General features: G+C 40.9%; 2 protein-coding genes across 5 annotated transcripts in view; one reads left to right on the top strand and one right to left on the bottom strand.

Annotated features, from left to right (window-relative positions):
* Positions 1 to 5,934, top strand: part of OSBPL1A (oxysterol binding protein like 1A) — a 77,569-nt gene extending 71,635 nt beyond the window's left edge. For 2 of the 3 annotated variants that reach the window (XM_054644813.2, XM_077184865.1), the window contains exons 28-30: positions 1,049 to 1,139; positions 2,025 to 2,048; positions 4,775 to 5,934. In XM_054644813.2, the coding sequence (XP_054500788.1) occupies positions 1,049 to 1,139; positions 2,025 to 2,048; positions 4,775 to 4,877 (218 nt within the window). In that variant the 3' untranslated portion in view covers positions 4,878 to 5,934. The remainder of the gene's footprint in view (positions 1 to 1,048; positions 1,140 to 2,024; positions 2,049 to 4,774) is intronic. The other variant, XM_054644823.2, reaches the window with a different exon arrangement.
* A 7,613-nt stretch (positions 5,935 to 13,547) lies between these two features.
* TTC39C (tetratricopeptide repeat domain 39C) overlaps positions 13,548 to 19,678 on the bottom strand; it is a 55,344-nt gene continuing 49,213 nt past the window's right edge. For both annotated transcript variants that reach the window (XM_077184878.1, XM_054637103.2), the window contains exons 11-14: positions 19,516 to 19,613; positions 18,506 to 18,610; positions 16,750 to 16,788; positions 13,548 to 16,125 (exon numbers count right to left, since the gene is read on the bottom strand). In XM_077184878.1, coding sequence (XP_077040993.1) covers positions 16,036 to 16,125; positions 16,750 to 16,788; positions 18,506 to 18,610; positions 19,516 to 19,613 — 332 coding nt within the window. In that variant the 3' untranslated portion in view covers positions 13,548 to 16,035. The remainder of the gene's footprint in view (positions 16,126 to 16,749; positions 16,789 to 18,505; positions 18,611 to 19,515; positions 19,614 to 19,678) is intronic.

Here is a 19,678-nt window from a genome sequence, read left to right as displayed (position 1 = left end):
ACAAGGCAAAAACTATGACATTTCTTGTAAGTAGTCTGAGATCTAGCAATAAAAACCAGTGTCATGGTGTAACACAGTGCAGTTGTGCAGTTTTATTTCTTTTTACTCAGAAGCTGATAACCATTTCTTTGAGGCTTTTACGATAGATCAGTGAATTCCCACAACCACTCTCTCCTGCCTGCACAACTGTTTTGTGGCCAGGATGATGGATATATTTGGTTCAGAACATCCCCAGTAATTTATCTGTGTAAATTTAAAGAGCAAATAACTATGCTGTTAGCAACAGACCATATTCCTTCACTATACACTAGCAGCATGAAGTTTGAATTGCAGCTAGTAATACACAGTGGGTTAGTAGCTGACAGGGAATGGCTGGTAGAAATAGTTAAGAAAATCATTCTTGGAAAACATGTGTATGAAATGCTTTTAGAGGATTCAGGAAAGTGAGATTGACTTTCATCTAATCTGCTTCTGAGTCTGACTTACTCCTCAGACCTTCTGATCATCCCTTCTTGGCAAAGAGAAGCAACTGCTCTGCTTGTTTGGGATGCTGCATTAGTACATTACAAAAAAAAAATGAAGGGATGCTGCAGAGACAATTCTTTTTAATATGGAAACGAGTATTCCATACCTCTGGTGATGAGGAACTAGACACTAGTAGCAACTTAACTCAAAACTCAACAAGAAGCAGGTGGCCAGATTTCTGAAATAAATTGATCATATATTAAGTTTCCCTACTGAAATAAATTCTACCCTATGCCACCTCCCTTAGCTCACACTTGCCTATCATGTAGACATATTTCCATAGTCCTCAGGCCATGGATAAATATATATTTAGCAGTCTTAAAGACCAGGATGCCACTGGCTGATCCTTTGCAAACGCTGGCTTGGCTTTGCTCTTAGACAAAACCAGTAAAGTAACCTTCATGTTCTATGGATGGCTTTTTAAATGGACATTTTCTACTACTGCCCTTATTTATTTTTGTCCCTGTCTTATATATTATGCTTTAATATCTTCTGTATTTTTGTGTATTTTTATTCCTTCAAGATCTGGCTAGTGAAGAAAAGAAGAGGCTAGAGGAAAAACAGAGGACTGCCCGCAAAAATCGTTCCAAGTCAGAGGAAGACTGGAAGACGAGGTTGGTGCCCTTGCCTCTGTGTGTGTGTGTGTAGTTACATAAAGGCTTTGAACATTCAAGCTAGGTGACAGTCTCCACTGGTGACATGCAGTGAGTGTTGTGCCAGCATGAAGAGCAGACAGACAGCAGCAGGTCTGCAGTGCTGCCGTTGTGTTTGCAGACTCGCTCCCAGCGGGATGTAGCGCTTCCAGAGGGAAGCGCCAGGCTTGCTCTGGTTCCTTCTCTCACTGCTTGCACACCCATATGCAAACACAAACTGTTGTCTTCTCTGAGCACTTCTTGCTTCTGGCATGACAAAGATGTTACCTCTGACGGCTGCTGGTAAGGACTGTTGTTGCTGGTTAGTTTTAATTGCCTCAAATTTGCATGCCTGGCCAAAGAGAAGAGGAGATGCTCCCTCCTTGTGAGCTTGCCCATGACTTCTCAGCCCCGTGGCTCTGTGCTGACAATGCTGTGTTCTCACAGTTTATCACCCAGTTATCCAAGACCCTGCCTTCTTATGGAGGGGGCCCCTAACTACAAAAGAGGAGCTAAGGGAGAAGTTAGCATACAAGGGACCTGCCAGGATGTTTTGGGGATTTTTTGGGGGTTTTCTTTAAACTATGAGGAGTCAGCTGGGAGCTCTTACACACAAGCTAAGAAGTAACTGTGAAAATGTGACCAGATAAATCAAGTTTGACCAGGCAAAGTCTATTTAAAAGCATAGTAGTGAGTTGGCATTACCTCTCAGAAAAAACAACAGTAGTGCTAAACTTTAAATAAGCAAGGTTCTGCTCTTCTGTATTATTAATACAGTCAGACACTCTGGATTAAATATCTTTAAAGTATTTGTAACAATAAATCACGTTTTTCTTTTTTTTTTTTTCTTTTTTTTTTGAAATGAAGTCACCCATCATCCCAAAATCCCAGGTTTGGACATGTCTGCCTTTGTCTTTTTCCTATGCCTGCTCTCCTGAAGTGTTTGGGTTTGTTTGCATAGAGACTGATGGAGAATAACATCTTTGTAAAGCTTCTAAGTGCTGGACAGCCTTGCACCTTTCACTTCCTTTCCTGAATTCAGAGTGCTTCTAGCTCTCACCAGGTATTTTCAAACCTGGGATAGTTACATAGTATTCTTCCAGGTGCCTGAAGTAGCTTAAATATAGCTTAAAGCACCTGAAGCTGGAAATTGGGGAATTCCCATGGAGCTGTGGTTTTTGTGTTATATAATTAGCACAGATGCCATTCACAAGGTTCTGCAACTGCTGTTGTGCAGATTGTGTAAACCTGTTCAGCACAAATCTGGGATATCCTTTAAGAACTCTTTGCTTTCCAGGATGTTTCTTAAGCTTTAGCAGAAAATTCCCGGTGTCTGATCTCTTTAGTAGGAATGCCAGGTGTGGCTGCCTATAAACGATGAATGTTAAGTTTAAGGAGAGTTGTGCTATGGGGGTAAAAGTGCATGCTGTGAAGAAGAAGTGTCCTACCTGTTCCCAGGTCATCTGTAGGTCTTATTCTGCAGTGCATTATGAGCTCAGATCTAAATTGCTGCCATTTCCTTGCCACAGAAAAACAGGCTTCTTGCTTTGTCTGGTAGAATTCCTCCTTCCTAAGACAATTCTCCAAAGTGCACAGTGATTGGTTTTTTTTTTTTAATATATAATTTTATTATACTGAATCCAGTTTACAAGTGAGGTCTTGGTGTTTCTCAAGAGGTGATTAACGTTGAACACTTACTATTTTAGATGCTGACCAGTAATCTTAAGTCTTGAGTAAAAATATTTAATTCAGTTCTGAAATACAGCAGTGGTCTGTTAATTTTGGTGAAGCCTGTCCCATCTTCCCCACATCACTGACTGATTTAGGTCTTACAGGTCTCTCAGGCTTAGTTCTTCCCATTGCCTTTCTCCTTCCTATTGAAGTAGGTGGATACTGGAGGAGGGGCACTCTGTCCTGACCTGTGCAAGTGTTGAGGACACACTAATGAGCTGTGGGCTGGTAGAATTTCTTAATCTAGGTGAGGTCACTGTGCTTATAGCCCTGTCTCACGGCAAGTGTTTGGCTTTAGCTCTGGAATGAGCTGCTGTCTCCAATGAAATGGACAGTTAAGCCTATCCAGACACCTCTTATTTGGGAATAGCTGACTCCTCTTGTGGGAGGAGAAGCAGGAGTGAGCTGTGTACAGTACTAGGGGTGAATGGCTTCTGTTGACTTTTTTGTTGCATTTCTTCCCACACAGCTCTCTCAAGTCCTTTGAGCCAAGCAAGACTTGCCTGTTAGCTGCCCTGCTTTGTAACACAACCCTGCAGTACTGGTGGCCTTTGGGTTTTTACCTTTGAAAGAGATCAAGTCAGATGTGTTTCAAATGTGCTTTTTCTCTTCTGAAACATTACTGGAGAAGGGAAGAGCAGAGTTAAACAGGCTGCCTTGCAGACAGATCATTTACTTAAGTGAGTGTGGTCACTATAGTGAGTCACAGAAACAACTGGTTTCTGTGGTCAGTGAGAGGTGAAAGGAAGCTGTGGAGCACATTACCACAGAAACAGCTTCTACCAAGCTGGCTCATGCCATAAATGTGGCTTGGCAAAATACAGAAGGAAGTCAAAATGCTTGAGGTCTGGTACTGTGCGCTGTTGAGGCACAAGATTGAGTAACTGGGCCAAACAGAAAGCGGCATTCACTGTGTGCTATATGGTGCCTCCAGATTAAGCAGGAGGAGAGAAGAAAGGAAAGAAAGCAGGTGCTCAACATCAGTGTTTCTATTAATAACAAGCTTAGTAAAAGCTTGCAAGTTGCTCCGTGCAGATGGAATCAGCTTTCTGGGCATTGAGATTGAGTCTCCTGCTGCCAACAGTGTTAACACAACAGTTAACTTGTAATAATCCAGAACTGCTCCTGCAGCCTGTGGGTGATGTTTCATCCTCATTGAGGGTAGCTGGCACACTTGTTCTGAGTTACCTGCTGGTCAAACCAAAGGGAAGGAAGCTAATGCACAGGCAGTGGGAACAAGGACGAGTCACCTGTGAAGAACAGAGAAATGAGTTATATAGGGATGGGGTAAGGAAGGCCAAGGCAAAGCTGGAACTTGGCAAAGCATTGAAAAAAAAAATAACACAAAGGGCCTCTACATATAGGTTATTCAGAAAAGAAAGGTCAAAGATGGTGATGGTTTTTAAGGTGTTTTCCAGCCCAGGTCACTCTACAATTCTATGATGAAGTGCATTGCAAAACAAGGCTTTAAAAAAACAGGGGTAATTTAGATCCAGGGATATAATATTTGTTTTCAGGACTGCAGTGCTTGTGGTGTTTACATGTCTTGCAAAAACTTACTCCTTGTGCATGCCAGAATGGTTTTTCAAAACTGCTTTGAAATAAAGCTGTATCTGTCCTTTTTTATGCAGTAATCTTGGCAGCTTCAAATGGCAAAACACTGGTGTCAGTAATTCCATCTCAGAGACATTTAAGTAGTGTTGCAAATGAGGAAATGTAATCACTGAAGATGACTTTAAACTCAAATTTAAAACCAAGAAGACTCCTGCAACAATTATTTTGTGCTGTGTATTTTATACCATCTGCTGAAGATGCAGCAAAGTAGTTCTAAACTTGTACAAGTGAGTCTTAATAGCTTCACTAACATGCTGTGTGTTTCCTTGCAGATGGTTCCACCAAGGCCCCAATCCCCACACTGGTACACAGGACTGGCTTTACTCTGGCAACTACTGGGACAGAAACTACTTTAATTTACCTGATATTTATTAAAATGCAGTAAGGAGCCTCTGACTGATACAAATAAGTCTTAATCTGTTTTAATGTTTTCCCTTGTTCTACTTATCTCCTGAAAATACTGACATGTTATCAAACAGAATATTAAGCATCTCTGCAATAAATCTGGTGGTACATGATCTGCAGTCCTAAAGGTAGGGGAATAACTTTTCTGGCTGATGGTGGATCCTGCCTGGACAAAGTTGCTGTGGTTTCAAGCTGCCCTGAGTACACCTATATTAGGTTGTGGTGTATGAGGAATAGAACACCTTCAGCTGTTCTGTGAATACTTTATTTTGTAGATAACATTGGCACAAGTAAAACTGGTTTTATTTATTGTGACATGGGAATGTTTAAAAAGCACACAAAGTAATTGCAATATTCTATTCTTAAATGAAGAAAAGGGTGTCACTTCTGTAAAGATGTAATTTTTCATAAAGTGACTTTTCTTTTACTAAACTAATTCCCTTGAAGCCTGAGCTCTGCTCAGGAGATTCCAGAAGTGTTCCCATCTCTGGAGCAGTAATGCAGTTGTTTAAACATTACTCAGAGGTTATTTATTCAATGTTTTGTGCAGTGTGTTTTGAATTTTGCTCTCCTGTTTTGCTACCAACCTTATGATTTAAGGAATTAAGAGCCATTTAAATATCTACAGATTTGATTTGAACTGCACACTAGTAACAGGTTTTAAAAGAATCTGTTTCATGCACTAGAAGTTCCGGTGCCCAGCACCACTGCAAGAACCTAATCAGTCCAGGAATGACCTGGTGGAATATGGCAGGGGGACAGGACTGTGTCTGTACTGTGCAAACTCCCTGCAAGGAAGTCTTGTGCATTTCAAAGGTAGTACAGCACCTCAGTGAGGCCTCCTGTGCACAGCTGCTTTACCCCTTTTCAGTGGGGTGCATTCAATCTTAGTCTGTTTATACTGAACTGTGTACAGAGCTTCTAGAGGGCAAGCTGCTCTTTGTACAGTATTTTAACTGCTGTCTGGAGGTTAGTGTTAATTGAATAATTTAATTGCTACTAAATAAAGGCTTCAAAACTTCTTGCATCTAGTCTAAAGTGAGTGGTGTTCAACAGTACTGACCCCTTCTGAGCAAGCTTCATCCAAAACCTGCTGTAGTGAGGACAGGTACTGTTTCTCTGTGCTCCATGGACCTCTCTTCTCCATAAGCAAGGAAGAGTCTCTTTCTAGGGGGTGGGGAGGGCTGGGGAACTGAGAGCTTCCTGCAGCTTGAGCTTTAAGTGGACTACTGAAACTGTTAATAAGGCAATGAGATGCTTTCTATTTTTATTCTAGGCACTTCTCACATTACCCAGGTCCTGATGCTGAGACATATTTGCATAGATAAGGGAAAGCTTTTTCCTTGGCACCTTTTCCTGTGAGGGGCCAACTCTCACAGTGACCAGTAGATGCAGGATTTTAGTACCTGTTCTATCTGCAGGAAGCCTCTACTTGGGCCAGAGCTTCTGTCTGGACTGCTGTGCAGCTTCCAGGTGTGAGTCTGAGATCTGCAGAAGTAGCCTGGCTGTTGGGCCAGTGCAGGTCACACAGCACTGAACACTGAGTGCCAAGGAAAGCAAAACATTTAATTCCTGCCTGCTCCCCATGTCAGCACAGTGAGAGGCTGGGTGGCTCCTCACTGGAACAGCTCCAGCAGATGTGGCAATGGGCACAGTTCACACAAGGCTAACACTGGGGATGTTCAACATGGGAATGCAGTTCTAATTGCTGGTGGGTTTTTTTCAACATTTGCTTAACATTATTTGATTTATTGCAATGTAAACTCCATCCATCCTGACCATTTCCTGAAGTGCAAACAGCCTCCCTTCTCTACCTGTTTAAAAATTAACATGAACTCAGTAGGTAAGTGTGGAAGAACTATAGATGCTACCTAAATGCACTCCAAGGGGAGGGCATTTTGCCCCACTCTGAATATTACACAAACACTAAAAGTTGAGGCTACAGGCAAAAGGATACGTATAAATATGAGGCTAAAATTGTGGTTCTTTGAGACTAAAATCAGAGCAGGGCTTGCAAACAATAACAAGCAGAGGAAAGCAGTGTGGGTGTGTTATACAGGACAACTAGTTTAAGCAATCATCTCTATTTTATTTTGAAAAGGGATAAATTAAGTTTCTAGTAGCAAAATCCAAACAGCAGCATGTTCCTATGTGGGAAACAAGCATTGTTTTTGAGTACCCTGCTCTGGGTATGGGGTCTGATCTAATGGTAGCCTGTCCTTGCAGTACTGTAACTTTCTGGAGGAGCACTTAAGTGTGTGCTACTGCCAGCTGCTCTTTGCAGACATCACATCAGCCAGAGGGCTGGCCACTGGGAAAACACTGGCTGTGCATGGCTTAGCTGCACTTCCAGCTGCAGAATTAGAACCAGGGCTTGCTGATCTCTCATCAGGCAATGTAGTAGATTTCCTCCCTCCTTGCACCAGCATCTGGCTGTCCAAATATGGCACAGGTAGAAACAGGTTTCCAGTCCTGTGTGTTTGGAACATCAGAGCCCACTAGAACAAAAAGTGGAGAATTTCCCAACTTAATTTTTCTAGCATCACATAATTTGGAGCAGGTATTTGTGACAGCTGACCATGTTGTTAATTTTCTCCCCTGGAAAAGCTGAGCAGTGCCCAGGAATAAGGACCCCCACCTCCAGCAGGACAAAGGCTTCATGGTAATTTTCCCCTTGTCTCAACTAAGTTACACAACAGAAGGTCCATACCTTAGAGTGTGTACATGTTCCAGGCACCTGAGGCTAAAAAGACACAAACAGCTGTGGGAATCAGGAGCAGTTAGTGCCAGTCATACTGTAAATCTTTATGTCTTAAACAAACACACCTAGACCTAGGGAAAGCAAGCATGATACAGAAGGGAGCTGGGACAGCAAACACCATTTGTTATGTGAGTGACAAACACCTGCAACCTAAAAAAATAAAAATGAAAAAATAAAATGTTGTCAGAGCAGAGGCTATTTTGTCCAGTATTTCTGAAACTGAAGTTTGACAAACTTTCCTAAAAGTTTAGTTTCTTTTACAAAAAGCCACTGTTAATCTAGAAATCTACCTAAGCTCAACTCTCCTTTATAAAAGGCTCTGCTGTTTCAGGGAGAGGGGAGGCAGGACAGCCCCAGGCTGGAGGATTTCTCCAGCTGGGCAAGGGCTGAGCTGGGCACATGCCACCACAGGGAAGGCCTCACCTAGAAAGATGGGCACCAGCTCTCCTGCTCTTTGTGGAAGGATGGCTGCAGAAACTCACCAAGTCCAGCCACCACAGGCATCACCACCATTTTTTTCCTAAGTGAAAAAACTTAGGTCACTGCTGGAATAAACAATCTTTCAGTCAAGGAGAATCAAACTAGGGCTCCAACTGGCCACTAGCTCCTCTCCTTAGCCACAGGGCACAGGGATTACATCTAAGGTCCCCAACACCTGTTTCAGAAAATACAGGTTTTCAGCAAGATTATTTTGCATCAATGGGCACTTTGCCATCACTCTTACCTGCCTCTTTGCCCTCAGGAGTACAGTCCTGGCCAGAGCCCCATTTCTTGGACCAAATGGCAGTGAAATGTAACACAAGCATTTTGGCCAGAGAGACAGTGTTGGTTCAGTAGTTTCTTAGAAGTCACCTCTAACCCTGCATTGCACCTGACAAGAGGTGACCTTCCATTTACTTACCACTAAGCTGTAGAGCTGGAAGCTGGAAATGGGAAGGTGACATAAATGCCCAAACTTTCTTACCTGACAAAACAAACTTGCTCAGTTTGATTCCAGTTGTGCTGTAGATTCTGCTCTCTCAGGATGCCAAATAAATCATCATCAGATGGACCTAAGGTTGTAGTACTTGAGGCCTGGCCTGCATTTAATGGCTGCTTCATCTTTAACAGAAAATTTGTTTGGTCCACAAACAGAATTACTCTGAAAACTGCTCTATAAAAGATGGAATCTCTGCATCCATCATCAATTCATCATCCCAACACAATGCTACAACCTCACAGGTTGAGGTAACCTTGGTTTCACTGCAGAAAGCTATAACCTGTAATGGATCATTAGGAGCAGGTGATGGTGGAGGTGAAAGGTGATTCATTCTCTGTAAAACCAGCACAGTAGCAGAGGAGAAGGCAAGTCTTTCAATTCATCATCACAGCTCAGCACTGAGCTGCTTTCTGAATGACATCAGAAATTATGAGAGACATTATTCAAAGCATTAGAGCTAAATCCTCTCTGAAAAAACATTATTCTCCCTGCCAGCCCAAGCCAAGTCAGGCCCATTTATAACCTGTCACTATTGGGCAATGCCACAGAAAGGAATGGCTGCCTTGCAGCTGTGCAATCCAGTTAGCTCCCTACTGGAGCATGAGTCCCAAAACCTATACTGGCACTGTGGGTGGGAGACTCCAGAGCAAATCTTGCTGCCAGCCCAGGTGCTGTGAGTGTCACTGCCTGGGTGCCTCCTGAATGGCTGGACAGGGATGTTTCCTTAACACAGGCATTCAGGTGACAATTCTCAATTATGCAGCCACTCTCTCCTCATATTTGAAAAGTCACAGCAGTCAGGCAAAGCCCCCAGTGACTGGAGAAAATGGAGTATATCACATCTGTTTTTTAAAAAAGGTGGTGAGGACTGTAGGAGCTACCAGCCCATCAGCCTTACCTCTGTGCCTGGTAAGGCCGTGGTACAGATCATCCCAGAAGATACATCAAAACATATGGAAGATGGAGAGGTGGTTAAGGACAGCCAACATGAGCTGCAGCTTCTCCAAGGGCAAATAGTACCAGACTGATCTAGTGGCCTTGGATGATGGAGTGACTGCATTAGTGGACAAGGGATGAGCTACAGATGTCATCTACCTGGACTTCTGCAAGGTCTTTAACAGTCCCTCCCAACATTCTGGCTTCTAAATTGGAGATACATGGGTTTGATGGATAAGGAAGTGGCTAGAAGGGTGGAAACAAACCAGCAGTAAGTGGATCCTCAAAGGTCTATACTGGGACCAAAACTATTGGTAACAAGTCTGTAGCAGACTTGTTACTGTCTCTTCAATGACAGCAGGATCAAGTGTGCCCTCAGCACTTTTGCACATGCATCCAAGCTGAGTGTGGTGCAGTTGATTTACCAAAGGGAAGAGATGCCACCCAAAGGGACCTGGACAGGCTTGAGGACTGGGCCCAAACAACCTTCATGAAGTTCAGCCAAGGCCAAGTGCAAGATCTTGCACCTGCCCACAGCATTCACACATTCCCATGAGCTGCTGCCTTTTCCCCCTCCCCACAGTACCATGAAACCTGCTCCTGCTTTCTGCCACTGACCTGCCTAATGCCCAGCACAGACAGAACCCTTCTAAGCAAGTGCCTTTGCCAAAACCTGTTTTCCTCACTAGACATTTCTTCCCGGGCAATTCTTCCCCTCAGCCTCAGGCTATGATGCCATCACACAATCTAATACTGCAACTTGCAGAAAGCAGAAAGGCTGCAGCCACATCCCACCCCTGTGGTGCACAGACCACCCCCTGCTTCCTGCCTGGCCTTTTAACACAGGTGACATACAAAACCCAAGGGATTTGAACAAACTGCAAAATATGGCACCTGCGAAGCAATTGTTCCTTGGTGGCCTCTGGCAGGGGCTCAGAGGACACAGCTGGAGACTGTAACTTCTTCAGCCACACCCCAAGAGAAAACAGGTTATTCCTTCATAAAGGCTTTGTTTGTACTGCAGAATCTTATGATTGCAAGGGCAAACCCTGAAACAAACCTCACCTGCCCAGGTGATCAGGGTGGGTGACATTTGCTTCCCAGCACACATTATTAGTAGGTACACAAAAGATCATTTTCTGTTCCAATACAACAAGCACAAGAAAGGTCACTGTGTAGTGCTGTATTTTCAAGGTTACCACTGTATTTTGGAGGACTGTAAAGACAGAAAGATCACAGGGGCAAGGCATGATCAGGAGTCTGCTGAAGGATAAAAACTTTAACCACAAACATTGCTGCAGATCAGCCTTCATTATAGATGGAAAACCATCATCTACCTACCTGCTCTTGCATTCTTGGATTTCTGCATCTCTACACAAACCTGAGGGGAACTCCAGCAGTACTGAAGATTTCAAACTCACTGGTGCTAAAGCATTTAGAAAATCTGGAACAGCTTCTTTTAAAAAGTAACATACTTGCAGCAGAACTCTGCTAATTTTGAATGACTTTCCAGTTCATTCACAGGAAAGTATGCTAATGTATACTCACCACAAAATGCTTCTTGAATCCTTCATAATTTCTCAAGAAAACTTCTCACATTATCTTTTCAGTCCTGGAGAGTGACAACACAGATGATAATATTTAAAATGCTAAATATTCGTATTTTATGACTTGTGAAACTAGGAAGAAGAGCTTCCTATAGAAAGAATCTTTCAAGAATATATATATGGGAAGTAGAAAATGCATTATTTTTGGAGTAGGAAGAGCAATCCAAAGTCTAGATTTCTGTACTGAGAACACATGGAAGCACACGCCTTGATAAAGGTATTACACATACCTGAGTGCAAAGGTAGCCATGATTACTTTGTAATCATCCTCAGTGAATACAGAGCAGAGGAGAACTTGCACATTTGCTTCTCTGGAAAACTTTCAGAACTCTAGGTTTGCAAAGCTCTGCACAGCAAAAGCTTCAAAGATGCTTAAGTACAGATGTCATAAACCACAGAAAAATGTATTACCAGAGGTGACAGAACTGAAGCATAAACCTCCATAAATATTTGAAAGGCTGTAGGACCTAAGATAAAATTGTGTGTCTGAAAATAAAGAGCAGCTATAGGAAAAAATATGTCTGGAAACTAATTCACTGTGCTGGGACTTAAATGCTGGTTTTGGAATCCATCAAGAGCAACCTACCAGGTATTTTACCAACACACATCACCCTTTGGCCCCATAGGGAAGGGCCTGTCAGCCCATGAGCAGCCTGCCCAGCTGAGGTCATTGCCTTGTCCTACCACCTTTTACCCCTTTGCAAAAGTAACAGCTTCCAGACAATGTTGAAATCTAAGAGCCTGAGCAGAAGTTCAGCAAATCAAGGTCCCAGATAAGCTTTATTTTTCTACCAGAAAAGGGATCAGGTCATTCATTAACTGGGAAGAAGCCTATGTCCCAGCAGTACAACTATCTTTTCTCAATATAATAAACATACTGCTTTTAGTGAAAGACTGGGAGGTCGTTATTACAAAAATTATTCTGCTTAGCAAATTCTGACAATCTCTTTCTCCCTTCCTTCTCAAATCCTCAAGTCAAACAAGTAATTTTTTTCCTTTTAATCTCTTCCCTTCTCCCACCTGGGCATGTCCTCTAGGTAAGCACAGCTTGCCAGAAATGCCTGAAGAACACTGACCAACAGCCAGTCTTGCTGAGTTTAACAGATTACTTGACTGGAACACCATCATGGAATAGGTGACATCAAAAGACAAGCAGCATTTTGGAAAAAACAGAAATGGAAAAATTAGGGCTAACAGTAAGACAGCTGCACATGAAGTCCCCATGGCTGACTCTCACTGGTGGTTAAAACACAGGGAGTTCAGTAGATTGTGGAGATCTTGGGCTATTGTGTAAAGGGGTTCCTAGCAGAGGCAGGGAAGAATTACAGTAGGTGCAACTAACATGCACCTACCCTGATAACCTGTGGTGAGTCCAGCTGTGGGGTCCAAACACACATCAAAAAAGTAATCAGATATAGAAATAATTCAGCATTTAATTCTGGAAAGGTTGCCTCAAGTTCAATTTCTGTGTGCTAGAAAATGGGTGGGGAAGAGGCCAGGTGAGCAGGAACACTTTTCACCATCTCCTAACAATGGCACACTTTTGTGACTTGAACAAGTCTATTATGTCTAAATTTCATTTTCCTTTGTGCTCTAGGCCACCTTCAAAGTTTCTAACAGATGCCACTGGCTTCCCAACTTAAAATAAAAAGATAAGCATAAATTTACTCAAGATTAGCTTTAACAATATTTGTTTGGGGTTGCATAACTTCTAATGAAAGTGTTTTCTACCACTGTTGGTGTTTCATAATGATTGCTGGAAAGAGAAGTTGAGTGCTGTACTCTGCTTCCACCCCACTGCAAGGTTTGATCAGGCCTACATCAACCTAACACCTGCTCAGACTTCAGCAGGTACAGAGCAGTTCTTAAACACAAGTACAATCAATTGTTAGAAAGGCAATCACATTGTTGCAAACTGAAAAGCAATTCAGTACAGCATCTGGGGAATTTTATTTAGGAATAAAGCATAACTAGAATATGAAACAAGCATTCAAAGTCAGAGAAGAAATTAAAGTGCTTGCTTTAGAGTAAATTAGAAACACTTTTCAAAGGTGTAGGAATGCAACAAATACAACTGTGTGTGGTACTTTTTCTTCAGTAATGAACAAGTGAATTTGATATCTTAAAAATGTACCTTAAACTTCATTCACTCTATGGTTGAGCTCAACATGAAGTAACTCACTTGCTAATCCAGGAGACTGTAATTATACTGGAAGAAAAAAGGCTGGAGGTAATTGCTGACTAGAAAACTTTGTTACAGAGTCACTTAACATCCCAAAAGTTTTCCCAGTACTTAGTATCATCTTGTTCAGGAGGCCACTAATTAGAAATCAAACTCAAGAAGCAAAGGAACAAAATTCATGTCCACATTTCTTTTAATTTTACTCAGAAATATAAAAGTGCAAGTTCTGTAAATTAACAACATTTACAGTACATCACAATAAATATGCCACCTGGTGACATCTAAAAATTCTAGTTATTTATCTGAAATGAGTTGTACTGAGATAAAAACTGCATCAACATCAACAAAAAATACCTGTCCCAGTAAAGATGGCCTTAATATATTACTTAGCAAGATGCATATTCCATTATTGCTATTAGACCATGCCTCCGAGTTCCACAGTATAAAAACTTACTAGTTTACACAAAAGACCATTGATTTTTTTTTTCTCATCACAGGCACAATCTAACATAAAAAATAATTTTGCCATATACAGTGTAGGAGGGTCTCCTACAAGGAGGGGGGAGGGAAAAAGTAACTAATACAGAAACATACAGTTGTGATGATTTGCTAAGCCCACAGGAAAGCTGCACTTTGCACAGAGTTATTGAACTGTTACATGAACATATAATGTCTTTCTATACCCACTCCTGGCCTGGTGAGAACAGACCTTTTAATAAATTTACTACAATTTTCTAGCTACCTCCAAGTATGCAGACTCTAAATATCCCAACACAAATTGCATGCAGGTGCTTTGTGTCCTGAACAGCCAAGTCTCACATCATATTTAAGGAGTGTATTTAAAAAGAATTTTGCCAGTAGCTGCACCATTCCCAGCTATTTACCCAGAACAGACTGTCTGATTGAAAAACATTAAAAGTCAGATAGGACAAAATAAGATTTCAAGTACATTAAAGCCCATTTTTAAAATAATTATTTGAACTCTAAGCAGTCACTATATACATATACAATATATCATTTTCTAGTCAATATTTATTTGGATTGACCAAATAAGGTTGAACACCCATTTATGACTCAGTATTACTGTCAAAGTGGAATAAAAAAATCCCAGTGTACTACCTGTAACACACCTAGATTATACAAAAATAAAACTGCTTTATAAAGAGTTCCTCCTCTCCTTCAGGAACTGCAACAGAAGTGTTAAACTGCTCTAGGAATGCCTTTCATAGCAGAACTATGTCTTTCTAGAGAGAAATAAAAGTGTCTCAACCATTTCATTTGGCCTACCAAACAGGACATTACTTCTCTCCTCCATATCAGTCTTGCTTTAGATGTAACCTCAAAAGCAAATCAATGAAGGTTAGGTGTGGGCAAAGTCTAGAACTTTGGCAACATGCTCTACAAAAAGGTAAGAAGAAACAAAAGAAGCTTAAGCTAAGGAACTGTTTAAGGCAACCTGACCAAAGTAAAGATAAGGCTTTTGGATAACTATTTCCAAGGATATCCAGTTTTCTTAGCTTTGCAAAGTAACACAATTCAACTAACTTTATGGTCAGATTTCCATTCATAACCTTCTGCTTCTTTAAAAAAATATTTACCTTCCTAGAATATAATATTAGCTGAATATAAAACATAAGGAAATACTACACATTAAGGACAAAAGTAAAAAAAAGCTACAGATAAGCACACTGATGGCCAAGTATTAGAAATTATATGGTCATGACAAAAGTTTTAGGCTCTCTGAGGTATTTCAATAACTTGACATCACAGGCTTGAAATACTACACAGAGACTGAAGGTATTGTAATATTGGTGTAACTGCCAAAGCAGTTTTGTGGGTTGGCATTTTTTTTGATTGTAGATTTTTTAAATACCTTTAAAGGTCACTGCTGTAAGGATCCAGCAGCTTGAATGAAAAACATGTAAAATCTTAATATGATATTCAGAATGTAAGAGCCGAAATAAGAACTGCCCAAGCAGTAGCTGCATGTCAAAGGATTTGTCTGGAATGTACCAGAAGCAAAGAACTTAAATATTGACATCATTGATATCACAAATATGAGCTGGGTTGGGAGGAAAGGGATAAAGAACAAAAGGGGGTGAGAAGTTTAAAATTCACCATTAGCCATCGTGAGGTAACTGGCAAAAGCCACTAAAAAGTAAGACTTGCTTTTTGTGGCTGAACAGTTTTCCTCCTCTTCCTATGTGCTGGCTAATACCTGGAGAAAAAGGAATATTCTGACCACTTCCAACCTCAACATTTAAACCAACTACTTATGTTGCATTATTCTAATCAAACCAAAAGTGTTCCTCCTGGCAAATTTTACATGAAGACCTGTTTTAAAAGGTAAAAATCAACCTTGCCAATGTTGTTGAAGTAAATAATGTGCTTATTTAGGCTCACCCACAGAATTACAAGTAATTGTGTTCAGCTTGGTTTGAACAAAATAAAAAATGAAGAGTTAAAAACACAAGGTCACTTAACCTTCTTCCTGGTTGATTTACCTTTAGTTAAAATTGTAATGTTTTTACTCAGCCATACTAGGAAAGTGTCTCTGGCACAAGTGGTTTTCAGAAGAAAAGCTGGACTTCCCAACAGCTCTTTCTTCTGCTTCATCCTAAAGTGCAGGAACTGTGGGAAAGGATAGCAAGCCTTCCTGATGGTCACTGTGGAACCACTTCCCTTAGAGAGGCTAAGGCTGCGTGTATGCGGACGTGCAATCTGTTCTCAAAGTCATAGCCAGTAAATTCCTCCTGGGGGGAAAAAACAAGGAAAAAACCCCAAACATACACCTATTAGCCTCCTTCACTTCAGGATATGCAGATAATTTTGCTATTAAAATCATGTTACAAAAGTGTCCAAAGAAAAGAGGTGAGCTGGCAACTGCATGTAGCAATATCCCCATATTACCCACAGCAAGGGAATTATTACAGAAATTCCAAGTTGGTAAAGAGGGCAGATTGAAACTCATATAGTTGAAGAGCACCTGAAGGGTTCTACTAATCCAAAAGCTCCAGAAAATCCCAACAGGCCCAAGGCAGGAACCAGATGGAACACACAAGGAATGGAGAATTGTAATTTTCAAAATTTCTGTAGCCAATTGTTGCTTGAAAAACTTATCAAGGTTCTAACACTTGCAGGAGCTGTCAGTGATGTGGGCTCTGTGTGATGGCTGACCTAGCAGCACAAACCTATGGAGTACACATAAACGTGTACCATGCACATTAATGCACATCCACGTGACAGGAGTTGTAGATTACAGATGAGGGACACCACCACTTAACATCCACTCCCCCTTCCCCAAACCCCTGGAAACACAACCTCCCAAATGCCCTTTCATTTTAGACAATTAAACTAGAAAATGCCTTAGTTTTTACCTTGGCTTGGAGCAGTAAGGTTTTGCCTCTTGGCACAGTCTACAAAAAGACAAACATTGCATTGGAAACACATCACAAATGTTACAGAATATACTTTAACTAAATGAGCTGGTGAGATGGAGTAGCATCTCTACCTTTGAAAAAGGTACTGAGCAGACAAAACCCTCTCAAATTAGGAAACTGGAAATACTAATGAGGCACCCAGGAAAAGCACTTTTATGTATTTCTAGTCCTCTACAGAAAAGGTGAAATTAAAGAAACTACAAAATCCTATTCCCTTCTCTTTCTTAACCATTATGGAGCTCTAGCAAAACACCCCAGCTACTAAATGAAATTTTGTATAAACAGGAGTCAGTCACCTCTAGCTCCAGCTCTTGCTTTCCCCCACCCCATCCCACTTTGTTGAAGTCAAGCATCATTTCCCTCCTCATTTTCTGAGTGCCACGAGAGGGAGTCTCCTCCACATCCTTCATACACTAAACGCTACCACAGCTCCTCCAGCTGAGGCTGGTTCAGCCCTCAAACACCCTACATGGGGCACATTCAGCTTCTGTGTGCACACACTGCATGTAAAGCAGGAGGAAGGAAGGACTGCTCTCATGTTCTTCAAGTCTTAACATGCCTTCACTACCCACATTTTTGAGGTTTCTTTTAGAGACGCTTGAGGTGATCAAATTTAAACATGAACGCGGAAAGAAAGAAAGGCAGCAGGAACTGTTATGGAACTCAGACCTTCCTTCCAGGCTCCAAAGCCCAGCTCTTAGTCTTAGGGCAGCAGGGTTTTCAAAAAGAAAATTAGTTTTAAAAGCATTTTCTAGTTCTGTCCTTTGTCATAATAATTTTCTTTATTGAAAGACTTTCCTCTCCTTCTCCCTTTAGGGAGAAGGCTCAACCCTAACTAAATGTGACAACAGCAAAACCAACTGGAAACAGAATCTTAAGAATATGAAATACTTTCAGCTCACTACTTCATAGACCACATACAGTGAAGGGGAGGTTCAAGTGACTACCCTGTGACCACTTCCCCTCTAACCTGCCATCTGATTAACAACAGAAGGTGGCATAAACTCCATGGACTGGGGTTACACATTTGAGGAGAGAAATGGCACCAAGAGTGCTGCACAAGCTGCTCTGGTTTAAGATTCTCTGAGGTAGGGTATGTGCAAAGACCTGAACAATTAAATGTACTGTCAGCCAAGCCATTTGGGTAATCTGAAAGGGAGGTGGATTATTTTCTTCCACATCCTGAAGAACAAAACCCTCACTACTCAGGGTGGAAGTCAAAATGCCCACATAAACAGCTTTAATGGAATTTAAATGACTAAAAAGCCACTTGCTATTTCAGGAAGGCATCAAATTCTGTTTGGAGAGGATAAGTACAGGTGAACTTTGAATGGCATCCAACAGGATATTAAATAGGTAAGAAAAGGACCCTAGGCATCTACCACACTAAATACCACCTGCAGACAAGAAATCCCTGCCTACCCAAGGCATTCTGGTGAGGCCTTTGTTGCCACCAGCATCAGGAACACTCTCAATAGTAAAAAACTAAGACACTGTGACATAAAACTCATTGCATTTCTTGGATTGAATCCCCATCCCCCACAAAGTTGTAGGTTTCTTTATGGTAGGTATAAAAAATATTTTTAAAACTTCATATGCACAGTCACCTACAAACTTTGTTTCATTCTTTGCATACTGGTATGTTGACTCCTTCCACTACTTTTGTAAGTGTAAAAATAGGTCATGCTATTACCTCTGGATTGTCCAACAGGATACAGCCAAGTTCATAGCAAGCATATGGCTGGACATACAAGTTGCTTTGACGGCAGAGTTCATCTTTAGCAGCTCGCTGAAAGTACTGTAAAAAGGAAAAGAAAAAAAGAAAACAAAGGTGGCAGAGGTACATTAAAATTGACTGGTCATTACTTCCAAACAATGCAGTAGCACCATTCAACTTCAATCTGTAGAAATTAGCCAAAACTAAAATGAGAATATATTAAAAATTTACAATGGTGTAAATTCCTAGATGTTTTTACCAACACTACTGTATCAAGACAAAACTATTAGTTTGGATTTTTACCAAGTATTATAGTGACTGATTCAAGAGGTTTTCCAACTTAACATTTAAAAAAATATTAGCTCTAACAAGAAACCGTGACATCAAAGATGAAGTACCCAGATTATTTAAGGTATGTGAGAGAGAAATGGGGCAGGGGGAAGGAGGGTTTAAAGCCAGCATCTTGCTACTTATATGAATAACATTCTATTTTGGGGAGGAAAAAGGAGAGTTGTAACTACAGTTCAAAACCTGGAGTGGTGGCAAAATTATTCTTTGGTATGTGATAATAATCAAACTCCTCTCTCTAACATGTCCAGAGAAGAAGCAGCAAATCTGTGCCTTCAAAAGGTCAATCTCTAAGTCACTTTAAAAAAAATTAATTTTCTTTGATGGACAAAGTACATCTAGCAGAGAAAAAACTTTTATTCTTCCCAGCTTCCCCTTAACTCTTGTTACTACAAACCACTTTACTGCCATGTTCATTCAACAAAGCCAATTACTTTCACAGCACAGAATATAATGAAGACATGTTAAATCAGAAAATTTTAAAAGAAATTCTGTTCGAATTCACAAACCAGAATGATCAGTGGCACTGAAAAACTAATGACTTGCTGAACACTCTTACTGAAAAGTATTCACTATTTTTAAAAGAATTGTTTATAAAATAGGAATAATGGAGGAAAAATTATCATTTAACTACTTACCTGAACAGCATCTTCAGAATTTCCTAAACATTTGTGTATGGCACCAAGAAGCAAATTCCTCAAACCAGCAGCTGATGAATCATCCACATCATGACAAGCTTAATGAAAAGATTCCAGTAAACAAGGTGGATTGAAATATTTTCTTAGACAAGAACTGTGATTT

This window comes from Agelaius phoeniceus, chromosome 1 (assembly GCF_051311805.1).
Source record: "Agelaius phoeniceus isolate bAgePho1 chromosome 1, bAgePho1.hap1, whole genome shotgun sequence".
Lineage (NCBI taxonomy): Eukaryota > Metazoa > Chordata > Aves > Passeriformes > Icteridae > Agelaius > Agelaius phoeniceus.
The sequence above is the reverse complement of the archived record's forward strand: the minus strand, read 5'-3'. Positions and strand labels throughout refer to the sequence as shown.